Below are 18,323 nucleotides of genomic sequence, written 5' to 3' on the forward strand. Positions count from 1 at the left end.
CCTTTCATAAAACCATGTTGACTCTATCTGATCATACTATGATTTTCTAGCATTTTCCCAACTCCTGATGTCAGGCTAACTGGCCTGTAGTTCCCTGATTTCTCTCTCCCTCCTTTCCTGAATAGTGGTATTTTATTTGCTAGTTTTCGATCTGCTGGAACCATTCTAGAATCTAGGGAATTTTGGAAAATCATAACCAGTGCATCCACTATCTCTGCAGCTACCTCTTTTAGAACCCTAGGATGTAGGCCATCAGGTCCTGAGGATTTTGTTGGCTTTTAGTCCCTTAAATTTCTTTCATTCTTTTTCTCTGCTGACATTAATTACTTTAAGTTCCTCACTCTTAATAGCCCCTTGGTTACCCTTTTAATGGTTGGTAATTTGTATCTTCTACTGTGAAAACAGACAGAAAATATTTGTTCAACTTCTCTGCCATTCTTCATTTCCCATGATAATTTCTTCTGTCACTGCCTCTAAGGAATCAACATTTACTCCAGCTTCTCTCCTTTTGAGATACTTGTAAAAGCTCTTACAATCCATTTTTATATTCTTGGTTAGGTTACTCTCATTCTATTTTTTTGCCTTTTTATCAACTTTTTGATCACCCTTTGCTGGTTTGCAAAACACTCCTAACTCTTTGAAACATTATAAGCCTTTTCTTTTGATCAAAAGCTGTGCTTAACTTCCCTTGTAAGCCACAGATGGATTTTTCTGTCTGGGATTTTCTTTCATGACGGAACATATTTTGTTGAAAATTTTGAATCATTTCTTTAAATTTCTTTATTCTTGTGTCAGCTGTGGCTCAGTTGGTAGCATTCTTGGCCTGAGTCAGAAGGTTATGGATTCAACTCCCACTCCAGGATATTTATCTAGACTGACACTCCAGTGCAGTACTGAGAGAGTGTTGCGCTGTTAGAGGTGCTCTCTTTCAGATGCGACGTTAACCTGAGGCCCTGTCTGCCCTGTCAGGTGGATATAAAAGATCTCATGGCATGATTTTGAAGAAGATCAGGGGAGTTATTCCGCGCCATCCTGGACAATGTTTATTTCTCAATTAACATTAAAAAAACAGATTTATCTGGTCATTATGGCATTGCTGTTCTTGGGAGTTTGCTGTATGTAAATTAGCTGCTGTGTTTCTGACATTACAACAGTGACTACGCTTCAGAAGTACTTCATTGAATGTAAAGCACTTGGGACATCCAGTAATCATGAAAGGCTCTATATAAATGCAAGTCTTTTCTATAAATTCAAGTCCTTTTTAAATGTCCTAGTGTTTGTTTAGTGCCACATCTTTTAGTCTATTTGCCCAATCAACCTTAGTCAGCAGTTCCCTCATACCCTGTATAATTGGCTTTGCTCAAGTTTAAGATTCTTGTTTTGGACTCCAGTTTATTGCTGTCAAACTTAATATGGAATTCAGTTGTATTATGATCACTTTTTCTGGATGGATCTTTTACAATGAGATTACTAATTAACACTATATCTTTGTCTAATCTAATATAGCATTGTCCGGAGTTGGTTCTACAACATATTGTTTTAGGAAACTGTCATGAAAGCATTCTATAAACTTATCTTCCAGTCTACCTTTGCCAATCTGTCTAATCTATATGAAGATTAAAGTCCCCCACGATTATTACATTGCCTTTTGAAACATCTGATGCTCATGAAAAGTGCAAGTCTTTCTTGTTCTTTGTTACAAGCTCCAATTATTTCTTGCGCAATGCTCTGTCCAACGGTAGAACTACTATTAAGGGGCCTATAAACTACTCCGGCCAGTATTTTCTGACCTTTGTTATTCCTAATCTTCAAACATTCTGATTCTACTTCCTGATCTGAGCCAAGATCCTTTCATACTACTGTCCTTATGTCATCCTTTATAATCAGAGCTACTCCTCCTTTCCCATTCTGCCTTTTTGAAATGTTAAGTACCCTGGAAAATTTATTTCCCAACCTTGATTACCTTGCAACCATGTCTCTGTCATGGCAATTATATCAAGTTATATTGAACATGAATAAGACACCAGTTTGGCCTCAGCTGGAATATTACATCCAATTCTGGGTGCTGGATAGAATCATAGAGAGATACAGCACCGAAACAGGCCCTTCGGCCCACCGAGTCTGTGCCGACCATCAACCACCCATTTATACTAATCCTACATTAATCCCATTTTTCCCTCTCACATCCCCACCTACCTACACTAGGGACAATCTTTTTACAATGGTCAATTTACCTATCAACCCGCAAGTCTTTGGCATGTGGGAAGAAACCGGAGCACCCATAGGAAACCCATGCGGTCACAGGGAGAACTTGCACCTCCGCACAGGCAGTACCCAGAACCGAACCCAGGTCGCTGAAGGTGTGAGGCTGCGGTGCTAACCACTGCCGCCACTGTGCTGTACTTTAGGAAAGACGTGAGGACATTGGAGAGAGTACAGAAAAGATTCATGAGAATTGTTCCAGGGATGAGGAACTTCAGTTATGAAGATAAATTAGAGAAGTTAGGGCTGTTTTCTTTGGAGAAGAGAAGGCTGAGAGGTGATTTGATAGAGGTATTCAAAATCATGAGGGATCTGGACAGAGTAGATAGAGAGATACTGTTCCCACTCATGAAAGGATTGAGATCAAGGGGGCATAGATTTAAAGTATTTGGTAAGAGAAGCAAAAGTGACATGAGGAAAAACTTTTTCACGCAGAGAGTGGTTAAGGTCTAGAGTGCAGTGCCTGAGAGTGTGGTGGAGGCAGGTTCAATTGAAGCATTCAAAAGGGAATTAGACTGTTATATGAAAAGAAAGGATGTGCAAGGGAATGGGGAGAAGGTGGGGAATGGAACTGAGTAAATTGCTCTTTCGGAGAGCCGGTGTGGACACAATGGGCTGAATGGCCTCCTACACTGTAACAATTCTGTGATTCTGTGAAACTCATTTATCTCGATTTATGCCACTAGTTCACCTATCTTGTTACAAATGCTTTGTGCATTCAGATAAAGAGCCTTTAATTTGTTTAACCAGTATTCTTTGAATGGATCTTAATCATTGATGCACTATTACTGTTAAATTCTCTGTTCCTTTCTGTCCCACTCTGCTTGTCTTTACCCAAATCACAACACTATTCTATTGCCTCAACCTTTCTCTTCAGATTTCTAAATCGCCCCTCAACTGACCCCTCGCCCACACCCCACTTTGAGTTTAAAACCCTATCCACAACCCTAGTTATGCGATTTGCTAGGACGCTGGTTTAAGTGGAGCCCATCCCAACGGAACAGCTCCCTCTTTCCCAAGTATTGGTGCCAGTGTCCCCTTCTTTCCACACCAGTCTTTGAGCCACGCATTTAATTCTCCAAAACTGCTTGACCCTTTGCCAATTAGCACGTGGCTCAGATAACTTTTTTTTTTCATTCATTCATGGTATGTGAGTGTCACTGACAAGACCAGCATTTTTTGCCCAACCCTAATTGCCCTTGAGAAGGTGGTGTTGAGCTGCCTTCTTGAACTGCTACAGTCCATATGGTGTAGGTACACCCACAGTGATGTTAGGAAGGGAGTTCCAGGTTTTTGACTCAGTGACCGTGAAGGAACGGTGATATAGTTCCAAGTCAGGACGGTTTGTGACTTGGAGGGGAACTTGAAGGTGGTGGTGTTTTCATGTAATCCAGAGATTATTCTCCATGAGGTTCTATATTCGACACAACTCCTCAAATCTCTCTGCAGTTCTATGTTGTTGTGGACCACATAACTGGATCCTCCCTCTCCCACTCCCTTCAGCCATGAAGATATGTCTTTATCCTTGGCATTGGGCAGGGAACACAACCTTCAGAACTCCTGATCGCAGTTGCAGAGAACATAGCTATATCCCCGACTCTACTGTCCCCTATCACTACCACATTCCTTTTCAGTGCCCCCACTTGAATGGGCTCCTGCACCATGGTGCTATGGTCAGTTTGCCCATTCACCCTGCAGTCCTTGTTCTGATCTACACAGGTAGAAAGTACCTGTTGGTCAAAGTCAAGGACTGAGGCTCCTAAATCCCTACTTCCTGGATCCCTATACCTGCCTGACTCATGGTCCTGCCCTCTTACCCCTGATCATTGACCAACTCTGAAGTTTTGCTTCACCTAAGGGTCTCATGGTGTCCAGGTAACTCTCCCCCTCCCTGATGCCCAGCAATGTCTGCAGCTCGGACTCCAGCTCAACAATTCTGAGCCAATGTTACTCAAGCTCCAGGCCCTTACTGCAGATGTGGTTGTCCAGGATCGCAATGCTTTCCCACATGTTGCAGTTACGACACACCACCTGACCTGTCATGTCCATCTAATCTTATTTATTTATTTGATTCATTAATTAGTTACTAATTTAGTAAAGTAATAGCAAGTTACAGTTTCCTAGCTAAGAGACAAAAAAACACTCACCAGCTACTGGGGATAAAACAAAGTTAATAAAGCAGCGCTTCCTTCCCCTTCCACACCTTTTCCCACTTGCAGCAAATTCCTGACTTTAGCACTCTGTTTATGAAGCACTCTTTTCTGTTCACCTTGTGCTCCACACTCTCAGCCCTTATGACGCTAATTGCCTCACACTGACATGTTGGTACCCCTGATTGCTTCAAAATCAGTGCAGCACCAGCACTGGTCAACTGTTTACTCCCTAGCTTATCAGGACTTTGCTAACAAGGGGGTCAAACAAAGTTTCAGATAAGACAAGGCATCATTATGTCACCCATAACAAGCTATTTCTGGGCCTTAATGGTTTGTCTTGTTGCCCTAGTAAGTAATATTTTGTCTGTTTAAACCTTTTTGGTTTAATTAATATTAGCCTTTTCCTTTCCTGGCGTTCATTTGGACAACTGACTCCATTTTAAGGATGCTTTTTAGAGGTGATTCTTAAAGCATTTCTCTATTGTAATGTCTACCTCATCTCCTCCCTCACCCCATCAAAAGACAGGAAATTGATATGTCCTTCTTTGTACGGTGTAGATTAATTAAATCCTGATGCATTTGTGACCCTATCATCAAATACTCATAAAATATATGACAACCATGGAGTAAACCATGATCTTATTGAATGGCGGAACAGGCTCAAGGGGCCGAATGGCCTACTGCTCCTAATTCGTATTTTCATAAGTTTTTTTTTAATTCATTCATGGGATGTGGGCGTCACTGCCAGCATTTATTGCCCATCCCTAATTGCCCTTGAGAAGGTGGTGGTGAGCTGCCTTCTTGAACCGCTGCAGTCCATGTGAGGTAGGTACACCCACAGTGCTGTTAGGAAGGGAGTTCCAGGATTTTGACCCAGCGACAATGAAGGAACGCGGTATAGTTCCAAGTCAATGGTGTGTGACTTGGACGGGAACTTGCAGGTGGTTATGTTCCCATGCATCTGCTGCTCTTGTCCTTTGAGGTGGTAGAGGTCGCGGATTTGGAAGGTGCTGTCTAAGGAGCCTTGGTGCGTTGCTGCAGTGCATCTTGTAGATGGTACACACTGCTGCCACTGTGTGTCAGTGGTGGAGGGAGTGAATGTTTGTGGATGGGGTGCCAATCAAGCGGGCTGCTTTGTCCTGGAAGCTGTCGAGCTTCTTGAGTGTTGTTGGAGCTGCACCCATCCAGGCAAGTGGAGAATATTCCATCACACTCCTGACTTGTGCCTTGTAGATGGTGGACAGGCTTTGGGGAGTCAGGAGGTGAGTTACTTGCCTCAGGATTCCTAGCCTCTGACCTGCTCTTGTCGCCACGGTATTTATATGGCTACTCCAGTTCAGTTTCTGATGGCGGTGTTCCCAACGTCTACTGCCCTTGTCCTTCTAGGTGGTAGAGATCACAAGTTTGGAAGGTGCAGTTGAAGAAGCCTTGGCGAGTTGCTGTGGTGCATCCTGTAGATGGGACACACTGCCACCAATGTGTGCCGGTGGTGGAGGGAGTGAATGTTTAAGGTGATGGATGGGGTGCCTATCAAGTGGGCTGCTTTGTCTTGGATGTTGTCGTGCCTCTTGAGTGTTGTTAGGGCCATACTCATCCAGGCAAGTGGTGGGTATTCCATCATACTCCTGATTTATGCCCTGTAGATGGTCAGGAGGTGAGTTACCTGCTGCAGAATTCCTAACCTCTGACCTGCTTTTGTAGCCACAGTATTTATATGGCTGGTCCAGTTAAATTTCTGGTCAACGGTAACCCACCAGGAAGTTGGGGGATTCAGTGTTGGTAATGCCGTTGAATGGGAAGGGAAGATGGTTAGATTCTCTCTCGTTGGAGATGCTCATTGCCCAGCACTTATGTGGCGTGAATATTGCTTGCCACTTATCAGCCAAAACTTGAATGTTGTCCAGGTCTTGTTGCATGCAGGCACGGACTGCTCCAGTATCTGAGAAGTTGCGAATGGTACTGAACAATGCGCAATCATCAGCGACCTTTATGCCTTTATGTTGGAGGGAAGCTCATTGATGAAGCAGCTGAAGATGGTTGGGCCTCGGACACTACCCTGAGGAACGACTGCAACAATATTCTGGAGCTGAGATGGTTGGCCTCCAAGAACCACAACCATCATTCTTTGCACTAGGTATGACTCCAAACAATGGAGAGCTTTCCCACTGATTCCCATTGACTTAAATTTTGCTAGAGCTCTATGATGCCGCTTTCGGTCTCACCTTACCTCTTAAATTCAGCTCTTTTGTCCATGTTTGAACCAAGGCTCTATATGAAGTCTGGAGCTGAGTGGCCTTGGCAGAGTCCAAACTGAGCATTGGTGAGCAGGTTATTGCTGAGTAAATGTCGTTTGATAGCACCATCAACAACATCTTCTATCACTTTGCTGATGATTGAGGATAGACCGATGGGGCGGCAATTGGCTGGATTTGCCCTGCTTTTTGTAGACAGAACATACCTGGGCAGTTTTCCACATTGGCAGGTAGATGCCAGTGTTGTAGCTGTACTGGAACAACTTGGCTAGGTGCGCGGCAAGTTTTGGAGCACAAGTTTTCATTGCTACAGCCGGGGTGTTGTCTGGGCCCTGCTGTATCCAATACCTTCAGCCATTTCTATCATGTGGACTAAATCAAATTGTTTGAAGTCTGGCATCTATAATGGGGATCTCAGGAGGAGGCCAAGATGGATATTCCACTCAGCACTTCTGGCTGAAGATGGTTGCAAATGCTTCAACCTTGTCTTTTGCACTGATGTGCTGGGTTCCCCCGTCATTAAGATTGGGATGTTTTTAGAACCTCCGTGTCCAGTTAGTTACAATTAGGTAATTAGAAAAACTGATAAATATCAATGTAGGTCAATATCCTATTCGAATGATTGTTGCCCATTAACCTTGCTTCCAGCTTTTAAATCCACTAAAGCTTGTTCTTTTGGAGCACATCATTTGTTATAATGCCTGAATCTTCTCAGTCTCATAGGGTTTCAACTGATACATATGAACCCACTTGTGCCACTTTTTCCCTGTCATAGATTTGAAAACCACTGGTGCCAATTTATCAAATTCAATATGGTTCTTCACAGGTTGATAGGAACGTTCTGTTTTATTGGCTGTGGTTGAAGTATTCCCCTATTGATACTCTGCCTGACATGGTCTTCTGATCATGATAACTACTAGCTACACTCTTTCCCAACCTTTCTCACACAAGTGCAAAATTTTTCTTTTGTTGTAACTGTTCTAGATACTGTGATTCGGTGACAGGAAATTGATTTTGTCTCCCCAACTCACAAGAATGTCTGTATAAGTTATCGATCTACATGCCATTATCTTGGAGTCATTCTGGTGGATGTTTAGGAATAGATCCAAGGGTCATTAGTAAGTAACAGAATCTGTACTGGGAATATACAAATGGTTATACTGTGGTAGGAATCCATCCTGCCCAATGGTGTACCCTTTACCCTATGTACTTGACTTGGGTGCAGCACCACTGTTCTTTCACCATGTTTACCTTCATGCCAGCATGTCTTCGCTGTCCTCATACATACCTCAGTTTTGCAAGCTGTTCAGATACCCATCCAGATGTCATTGAAAGTTACCTTTCTGTTCAGTATTAAGGATAGCTGATATTGGAGATGAGATATTAAACTTCACTGGAGAGTCATCGTATATGAACAGATACTTATTCTAGGTTTACTGCCGGTTACTAAACAAAAAGGCTAGTTTGTGCTGGTCTTCAGAGAGAACTCACATATTACAGAACACATTAGTTATTTCCAGCTTAGTGAAATACTGTGCTGTCAATAATCTTGCTAAATTTTGATTCAAGTGGACCATGTGGCAGTGGGACATGGCAACTGAGTTGTCGATAATCTTCTGTAACTCTCCACTTTCCATTTGGCTTTAAGACAAATAGGCGAGTTGTATCTCAAATTACATTCTCAATTAATGTTCCATTCTAACAAGGCATTTAATGTATCTTGAACTGTCTCATGAGCACCATTTGGGTATTTTCTAATGTCTTACATATACTTGTGAGGCTTCCAGATCCATGGGAATCCAAACTTTGTGTATGTTGATCCATAGTCATAAGAATCCCTAACAAATATATCACAGAGCTCCTAAAATTGTTGGCAAAGGTCCTAATGCTTCTCATGTTGTCAGTTGTCAGTGTTTTCATTTCAGATCTGTTCTTCTATCTGATTCTCAAACCCGTTTCCATCCAGGTTTTGTCCCCAATATCAACAGGCTTGTGTTATATTTCCACTTCGTCATTCTCTTCTAGTTGTAACTGGAGTTCATAAGCCATGCCATATTATTTATTCTTTCTTTCTTTCTTTCTTTGCATTTCCTATATTCTGGAATATTTGAAGGAGTGATTCAGCTTCGTTGCTCTGAGTTACCTCCTTTGCACCATATAAAACACTGAATCAACTGTACTTTCAATATTTTCAAAGAACCCCCCCTGCAGTACAGACTCTTCCCTTCCAGTGCACCAGTGTTAAGGACAAGTACCACTGTCCACTGAGAAGGGGTTCTTTTTCTGAGCTCATAAGATGCCATGGTAACAGTCCAGTAAGGGGAGAAATCTAATTTCACTCCTGTCATTTAATCATCTCCTGTTTTCCATTTAATCACTTTAAAGATCATTCTTGTCTATGTGATCATTTTTTGCTTCCCCCTTAAAAGCTGTTCATCTATAACATCTTCTGTTTCTACAATGGATCATAAGGCCTGAAACACTAACCATTTTCCTTTTTTCACAGATGCTGCTGAACATCCTGACTCTTTCCAACACTTTCTGTTTTCATTTTACCCCATCATCGAGCTGTCCTATGTGCTGGAATTAGTAGAGTGGTTTATTGTATTTTCCCCAGGTACAGCTATCAGTCAATAATCACTGCCCCAGGCATGAATCAGTTGAGAGATTTGGAGTTAAATGAGATGGTCATTTTCACTGATATATGGCAAATACTTGGAACAACCTGGCATACAAGCTCCCACCCACATACAGTGGCAACAGTGCAAGTAATTCCAGAACTACTAATGTTTCTGCTTTACCCTGAGGGGCAAATATTAGCCAGACTAATGTGAATTTCCTGCAGATCACAGAAGACAGCTGACATTATACCCCTGCATATTAATGTCAATAATAATGGATTTGAAGTAACAAAGCCAAAGGTTCTTTCAATTTGGCCCACTCATACGTGAAGAGTGGTCACTTGAGGGCTGATGGCATTTGTGCTACTGGAGCACAGTGAGAGCCAGCACCTTCAGGGAGGAGCATGTAAGACTGACAACAAAAAAAGAACATGTTTTCTTTGGTGTTTTATTGCTTCCATTAATCATCTTTATAGTACAGTGTGCTTTCCCTAGTTTGAATGGAACTGAACATACATTATTTATTTGCGTTTCTGGGGAATGTAATGCTACAGCATTGACAGCAAATTTTGCACAATTTTTTGATACACATTCCCACAATTAAATGCTCTGAAACTGCTCATAGCTGTTCACATATGGACTGGTTGGTGTTAAGACATTTGGCTGAAAAGGTTTTCCTGTTTTATAAGTATAATGTTAATTTCATAGTGTGAAGAGAGATCATTGACACTAATTCAGCACTTAATGTATTTTATCATATTGTTCCCAGCCTAGTTTTGTATTTGAATAGGTATATTTGTAAACAGTTCTGTAGTTTGGAACAACTTACGAGTATGACTTCAAACAAAAGAATCAGAAAATTTAACATATGAAGGAACAATGTTTAGTCTGGTTTTACAATGGCAGGAATATTTTTAGTTTCTGCTCTATTAGTTTCATTGCTGAAATTCTTCAAATCTTCAGTTCGCCAAATTCATCAAAAAATCTTTAGAAATCTTATGCAGTTTCAAATACTGTAAAGTGTGCCAAATAAGTAAGTTTCATTCCTACGCTTTAGAACTTGCACCAGTCTTCAGGCTTCACAGACTGCATCCTAATTAGGGAGAAAACAGATAAGTGGTTCCACCTGGCACAGCCAGCAACAATGCACCCTTACCATCCAATAGCAATCAGCTTCCCAAAGTACAGGTATTTCCACTCAACAGATAACATTCACTACTAAATGTTCTGATTGTAAAATGCATGAGAAGACAAATCATTACCATACCCATTTCACTCTGCAATTTTCCTGTTCAAGCCATTTAATTCCATTTATGGGACATCATAAAAATGCCGATGTGACTCATCATGTACTGGGACCAGATTTCATAAAATCGTTCCAGTATAGAAGGAGGCCAGGGAACCAGCGCAGACACGATGGGCCAAATGCCTGTGGAAGTCCACTCCAGCATATCAACTGCATTACCCTCATCAGCCCTCTCTGTTACCTCATCAAAAAACTCAATCATGTTAGTTAAACACGATTTGTTTTTAACAAAAAAGTGCTGGCTTTCCTTACTTAATCCACACTTGTACAAGTGACTGTTAATTTTGTCCCAGATTATCATTTCAGAAGCTTTCCCACCACCAAGGTTCAACTGACTGGCCTGCAGTTGCTGGTTTATCCTTATACCCTTTGAACAAGGGTGTGACATTTGCAATTCTGCGACCCTCTGGCACCACCCCTGTATCTAAGGAGAATTGGAAGATTATGGCTAGGGGCCCTTCAGTTTCCTCCCTTACCTTCCTTAGTATTCTCGGATGCATCTTGGCCACCCTTTCTCATACCTCTTTATCAATTTTTAGCCCATTTATCTTTATTTATTTATTTAGAGATACAGCACTGAAACAGGCCGTTAGGCCCATCGAGTCTGTGCCAACCATCGACCACCCATTTATACTAATCCTACATTAATCCCATAGTCCTACCACATCACCACCTTCCCTCAATTCCCCTACCACCTACCTACACTAGGGGCAATTTATAATGGCCAATTTACCTATCAACCTGCAAGTCTTTGGCTATGGGAGGAAACCAGAGCACCCAGAGGAAACCCATGCGGTCACAGGGAGAACTTGCAAACTCTGCACAGGTAGTACCCAGAATCGAACCCGGGTCGCTGGAGCTGTGAGGCTGTGGTGCTAACCACTACGCTACTGTGCCGCCCGTCAAAATCACAATAGGCACTAGATGGTGCTGAAACTTACACTCGGATCATAGCCTCATATTGCACATATCAAAACAAGTTGGTTAGTGCTCTTTTCTATCTTGTGTCATCCTTCTGGATTGCCTTACTTTGCAACTTACTTCTGCAGGAGCACTTGAGGCAAATAGCAAAGATGCATTTAAGGGGAAACTAGATAAACACATGAGGGAGAAAGGAATAGAAAGATATTTTGATGAGGTTAGATGAGGATGGGTGGAGGAGGCTTGCGTGGAGCATGAACACTGGTAGGGACCTGTTGAACCAAATGGCCTGTTTCTATGCTGTAAGTGCTATGTAATACTGTATAACTCAGTGCAACTTCCTTTAGCACAGCATCCATATCCATGCTACATAAAGTTAGGAATAATAGATTTTGGAATATGGAAGTGCTGTATTGAAACATTTTTATCTTTTTACAGGAGAATTTAAATCTATTGAAGACATCCCTGAGCCTTTGATCCATAATCATGAGAAGAATGGCCTACATCGCTTGTCATCATACAGCGCAACAGAAATAACAAAAAGGTTGGAGTAAACTTATTTTGCCAATGTTTCGACACAAAATATATCCTGATTGAATCATCTATTTGAGCTTTATTTATTGAACATGAATGCTAACACTCTGCCTGTTGGATCACAGCTGTAATGTCTGTGTTTTGCTTAGAGCATTTTTAAATGTGTATCAGTACCAGATTAGAATCATAGAAAGTTAGGCACAGAAAGGGGCCGCTTGGCCCATTGTGCCTGTGCCGGCTGAAATGCTAATCCCACCTTCCAGCATTTGGTCTGTAGCCTTGCAGCTTACAGCACGAGGTGTATATCCAGACTCCTTTTGAATGAGTTGAGGGTCTCTGTCTCAACTACCCTTTCAGGCAGTGAGTTCCAGACCATCACCACCCTCTGGATGAAGAAGTGTTTCCTCATTTCCCCTCTAATTTTTCTACCAATCACTCCAAGGTCCCTTACTTCCTCTATACTTCTCAGTATTTTCCCATTAATCGTGTATTCCTTTGCCTTGTTTGACTTCCCCAAATGCATCACCTCACACTTCTCGGGTTGAATTCCATTTGCCACTTTTCTGCCCATCTGGCCAGACCATCAATATCTTCCTGCAGTCTACAGCTGTCCTCCTCGCTATCTACCACATGGCCAATCTAGCATGATTGTAACTTTCATTTTTGTTTTTTTTTTCAGATTAAATACATATTTCAAATTCTTCGTTGTTAGGGATCCCTTTGAAAGACTTATTTCTGCATTCAAAGACAAGTTTCTAAAGAATCCTCGATTTGAACCATGGTACAGATATAACATTGCTCCAGCAATTATTCAGAAGTACAGAAGGAATCGCACAGAGACTAAAGGACTCCAATTTGATGACTTTATTCGCTATTTAGGTGATCCTAACCATAAGTGGCTTGATATTAAGATAGGGGAACCCATTATTCACTGGGCTACGTATGTAGAGCTTTGTGCACCTTGTGAAATCAAGTATAATGTCATAGGACATCATGAAACACTGGAAAAGGATGCTCCATACATTCTAAAGAAAGTAGGAATGAGTAACTTGGTATCCTATCCCCCAATCCCACCAGGCATTACAGCATACAATAGAACCAAGATCGAGCAGTATTTCTCTGGAATCAGCAAACGAGATATAAAACGCCTTAATGCACGTTTCCAAGGAGATTTCAAACTGTTTGGTTATGATGAACCTGATTTTTTGTTCAACTGATTTAATCAAGCACTCTGCCTAATAGGGGTACAGTGCATATTTATATTTCTTTTTAGGTGTTTTTGTTAAACACTGGACATTTTAATGCCATCACCAGCAGAGGTCAGTGAAGACACATGGAGTGATAGGAAGCTTGAAACGTGGTAGCATTTTAATCCATGCATGTATGCAGTAATAAATAAACACAGGAATAACAATATTTTATGCATTTTAAAAGTAGATAAGCAGTAATATGATGCATGGAGCACATCAAAACAACATTACAAGCCATCAAAATGTAAAGAAAATATTTCCAAAATAAGTACAGTAGAAGTCAATTTAATTGCTGAGCAGCACATCATTTGTTAGATGTTTCTGTATATGCCTTTTGACCCCTAGGTTGAATTATCGTCACACAGTCACAGATACTGGAAAAATAATTTTCTTGTAACTTACTTCATTTAGTTGAATTTGGATGTGAGCATCGATTGGAAAAGTCTTTTAATACAATAGATAATAAACCTAAAATTTGCACATTTAAAGCTGCAGTATCCATTTTCAAGCATATCTGTTGGTCAATTTTATTAATTAGCTAGTTGACAATTGGTATTTTTTGTGAAAGTGATTTCAATTCCCTCCACTCACCACCCCCCCCCCCCCCCCCTCCCCACCAACTATCCTGTTCACCAACTTTTCTCAGCTGGGTTGGGGGATAGTTGGGGTGGGAAACAAAAGGATTTTCAAAAGACAATGAAAAACACTATTGGCCAACAGAAGATATGATTTTATTTTCTTCCTTCTGGGTTGAAGCACCCAGCATCTGGGTGGTGACTAGGAATTGATGGAAATTGCCTAACCATACAGTAAGCAAGTTGGAAAGACAGCAAACGTTGGAATTCAAACAGTGTGCTTGATCATCAGCAGCCAACTGATAAAGCTACCAAGCTCCTGTTATTTCTAAACTTTTAAGTTAACCTGCTGATAAATGCACTATACAATATTAAAGATTAATTTCACAAAATAAACAGGTTTTATTTTACAAACCACTTTGGGAAACTTTGAACTTCTGTGCATCATGATTCTGATATTAAAGTGTGCTGGCTGATGTGTGTACTGTATTTATGTAAGTAGCTGTCCTTCGTAAATATATTAAAACTGATGCACAAAATAGATATGAAACTGTTTTAACCTCTTGGGTGTCAGGACCTTGGCATTTTTTTCCCAAAGTGCATTATTTTTGTACCTATAGAAAAACATTGTTGTATGTGTGACTGTATCATTCTTGCGGCAGAAACTGCCTACTTCCATCTCCACCCATGCCTCAACCTGTCTGCAGCTGAAACCCTAATCCATGGCTTTGCCACCTCCAGACTAACTATTCCAATGCTCTCCTGGCTGGCATCCCATGTTCCACGCTCGATAAACTTCAGCTCATCCAAAATCTCTGCTGCCAATATCCAAGTCCGACTCACCCATCATCTTGTCATTTCTGATGTACATTGGCTGCCAGTTCCCCATCTCCTTAAGTTTAACCTTCATGGCCTCACTTGCAATGCTCTGAGAACTCTACATTTCTTCAACTCCAGCCTAGAGTGAATCCTTCACTCATTTTGTCCCACCATTAATGTCCATGGCTTCAGCCATCTAGGCACTAAACTCTGGAATTCCCTCCCTAAACATCTCTAGATCCCTCTTGTTCTTTCAGATTGTCCTTAAACCCACATCTTTGACCAAACTTTTGTTCACCCCTCCAAATATCTCCTTTGGCTCGTTGTCAATCTTTGTCGGAATAAGCTTCTGTAAAGCACCTTAGGACGTTTTATCTATGCCAAATAAATGCAAGTTGTTATTGTTGTTGTAAAGAGAATTATCGGAAACTCCATTTCATGATACTAACCTTCAGAAGAGTGCAGAACAGGTGGCAGAAGAATACACACCAGAGATGCTCAGATATTTTTAAGCCAAACATGCACATCACACATTACTTGTACACAGAAATAACACTATTGTTAACGCTTAGTTAGTAGTGCTTAGAAATATATTTTCTATGTATTTTAAATTTTAGTCTTCCAGTAATTTTTATTATAATGTGCTAAAAGTAACTTTCATCATGAAATCTCTGTTGCCCAGTTGCAATTCTTCTTTTGTTGGCATTATTGTTTTAAATATTTTGAGAAATCTAATGATTACCTGCAGGGCTAATGAGATGACTACCTATAGTGTAAGCTTACGAAAAGGCAAGAAAATGGATACTACAACTTTAATTCTGAAAATATTTGAAAAGTTAATAGCTTGAACCATACAGTAGGATGTGATTTGCATGCCCACAATATGCGACATTTCTAATAACCTTTCATTATTGACTGCTACTGGTGATGATGTTCCCATTTAGTCTGCTAATCATTCCCTGTAGAATTTTTTTCCCTCATGTTCAGTCAAGTTTGACTTTTGACCCTCAAGTCAACCTTAACTCTTGAAAGAATAGATAGATCATGTCACTGAAAAGCTTTGTTAAACTTTGAACTGATCCAGTTAGTAATCTGCAGGAGTTCCAGTGCTTAACCTTGAGTTAACTACAGGTAGTAAACAACCACGAGACATCATCATTTATGCTGTGTTCGTCCACTAGAACATAGCCCTCCTCTTGCCTTTTCCATCTACCTCTATCCCTTGCTGTTCTCGCCCATGTGATTCCTAGGTATGATATGCCATCTCTCCATCTTCTTCTCGGTCTCCCCCTTCTTTTTCCTGTTCTTGGCTGCCACTCCATTAGACTTTTTGTCCACCTGTTATCATTTCTTTGAGCAACATGCCCAGCCAATCTCCATTTGGCTTCTTTTCTTAATAATAACCTTAACTCCGGTTTTCTGGCATATTTCATTACACCTGTTTTTATTATGAATGGAGATGTGTAACATTTGCCTTTCCATTGCTCTCTCAGATGTACACTGTTTTTGTTCTATATATTTGCATTCAGTCATTTTTTTCATTTTCTTGGTGTTCAATTTGTATGGTATCTTTTGTCTTAATGCTCGTCATATACTTTGTTTTTTCTTTATGCATTTTCAGTACAATATTTTTACTCTATTTAAGTTATTTAGTTGACTAGCCAAGATATTTGGAATATATTTTCTCCAATAAATAGTTATATTACCAGATGAAATTATTGAAGAATTCAAAAATGAACAATACATTGCCTTAGAACTAAGGATTAAAATGTTGTTGCAACTTAAATGTAAATTCCATTTAGAGGCCTAAGGCCACTTTATAAAAGAGTTAGCCAGTTTCTTCTGGGTATTCAAATATACATTTATTTCAAAAAACATACCTGATTAAAGAATATAATTCGCATTTGATTTTTGTTTTTCTGTACAAGTGCTTTGTTAATTTTATCTTTATTCTAGTGCATTTTTTATAAGTTCTGAATTTAACATCTTGGGTCACCTCTGGCTTACATTAATAATTATTATTCACTCCATGAATATTTGCACTAACTTTTTTTGTTTTAATGGTGTTTTGTAATTCTGAGTTTGGAGATCTGGAAGCAATTCTGTCTAATAAATGGGTGTTGAAACTCGTGTCCTGTGACTTGGACTCAAGTACTTATGGCTTTACAGACATTACTGCACACGAATGAATAAGTACTGGTACAATACAAACAATGCTTTTAGTTTTGGTGACTGCAGCTTGACAGTAGCGGAGGTGCGCGAGCGAGCTTACAGCTGGGAAGTCAATTTCAGTGGAAGTTTAAAAGTTAATTCCCTTTTGTTTTCGGAGGACCAGGGGACTGCTGGGTAAGTAAAAACTATATATTTGGGTGGTTTAAAATCTCTTTCTTTTAGTTTTGGTGACTGCAGCTTGACAGTAGCGGAGGTGCGAGAGCGAGCTTACAGCTGGGAAGTCAATTTCAGTGGAAGTTTAAAAGTTAATTCCCTTTTGTTTTCGGAGGACCAGGGGACTGCTGGGTAAGTAAAAACTATATATTTGGGTGGTTTAAAATCTCTTTCTTTTAGTTTTGGTTAGGGAACTGGAGCTGGAGCTGGATGAACTTCGGATCATTCGGGAGGCGGAGGGGGTTATTGAGAGGAGTTATGGGGAGGTAGTCACACCTCAGGTAAAAGAAGTAGGTAGATGGGTTCCCGTCAGGGGAAGGAGAGGCAACCAGCAGGCAGTGCAGGGATCCCCTGTGGCCGTTTCCCTCAACAACAGGTATACTGTTTTGGATACTGTTGCGGGGGACAACATACCAGGGGTAAGCAATGGGGTACAGGTATCTGGCACAGAGTCTGTCCCTGTTGCTCAGAAGGGAAGGGGGAAGAGGAGCAGAGCATTAGTCATTGGGGACTTCATAGTTAGGGGAACAGATAGGAGGTTCTGTGGGAACGAGAGAGACTCACGGTTGGTATGTTGCCTCCCAGGTGCCAGGGTTCGTGATGTCTCGGATCGTGTTTTTGGGATCCTTAAGGGGGAGGGGGAGCAGCCCCAAGTCGTGGTCCACATAGGCACCAACGACATAGGTAGGAAGAGAGATGGGGATTTAAGACAGAAATTCAGGGAGCTAGGGTGGAAGCTTAGAGCGAGAACAAACAGAGTTGTTATCTCTGGGTTGTTGCCCGTGCCACGTGATAGCGAAGCGAGGAATAGGGAGAGAGAGGAGTTGAACACGTGGCTGCAGGGATGGTGCAGGAGGGAGGGTTTTGGTTTCCTGGATAATTGGGGCTCTTTCTGGGGTAGGTGGGACCTCTACAAACAGGATGGTCTTCACCTGAACCAGAGGGGTACCAATATCCTGGGGGGGAGATTTGCTAGTGCTCTTCGGGGGGGTTTAAACTAATTCAGCAGGGGAATGGGAACCTAAAATGTAATGCCAGTGTACAGGATGTTGAGAGTAGTGAGGTCAGGGATAAGGTTACAAGGACGCAAGAGGGCACTGGCAAGCAAGAACCTGGTTTAAAGTGTGTATACTTCAACGCCAGGAGCATCCGGAATAAGGTGGGTGAGCTTGCAGCATGGGTTGGTACCTGGGATCTCGATGTAGTGGCCACTTTGGAGACATGGGTAGAGCAGGGGCAGGAATG

At 41.2% G+C, this 18,323-nt stretch overlaps 1 protein-coding gene across 3 annotated transcripts in view; it reads left to right on the forward strand.

The window, feature by feature from the left end:
* Positions 1-16,807, forward strand: part of chst10 (carbohydrate sulfotransferase 10) — an 86,792-nt gene extending 69,985 nt beyond the window's left edge. For 2 of the 3 annotated variants that reach the window (XM_068033880.1, XM_068033881.1), the window contains 3 exons: positions 9,174-9,284; positions 11,954-12,059; positions 12,729-16,807. In XM_068033880.1, the coding sequence (XP_067889981.1) occupies positions 9,174-9,284; positions 11,954-12,059; positions 12,729-13,266 (755 nt within the window). In that variant the 3' untranslated portion in view covers positions 13,267-16,807. The remainder of the gene's footprint in view (positions 1-9,173; positions 9,285-11,953; positions 12,060-12,728) is intronic. The other variant, XM_068033882.1, reaches the window with a different exon arrangement.
* The last annotated feature ends 1,516 nt before the right edge of the window (positions 16,808-18,323 follow it).

Source organism: Heterodontus francisci, chromosome 6 (assembly GCF_036365525.1).
Source record: "Heterodontus francisci isolate sHetFra1 chromosome 6, sHetFra1.hap1, whole genome shotgun sequence".
Taxonomy (NCBI): domain Eukaryota; kingdom Metazoa; phylum Chordata; class Chondrichthyes; order Heterodontiformes; family Heterodontidae; genus Heterodontus; species Heterodontus francisci.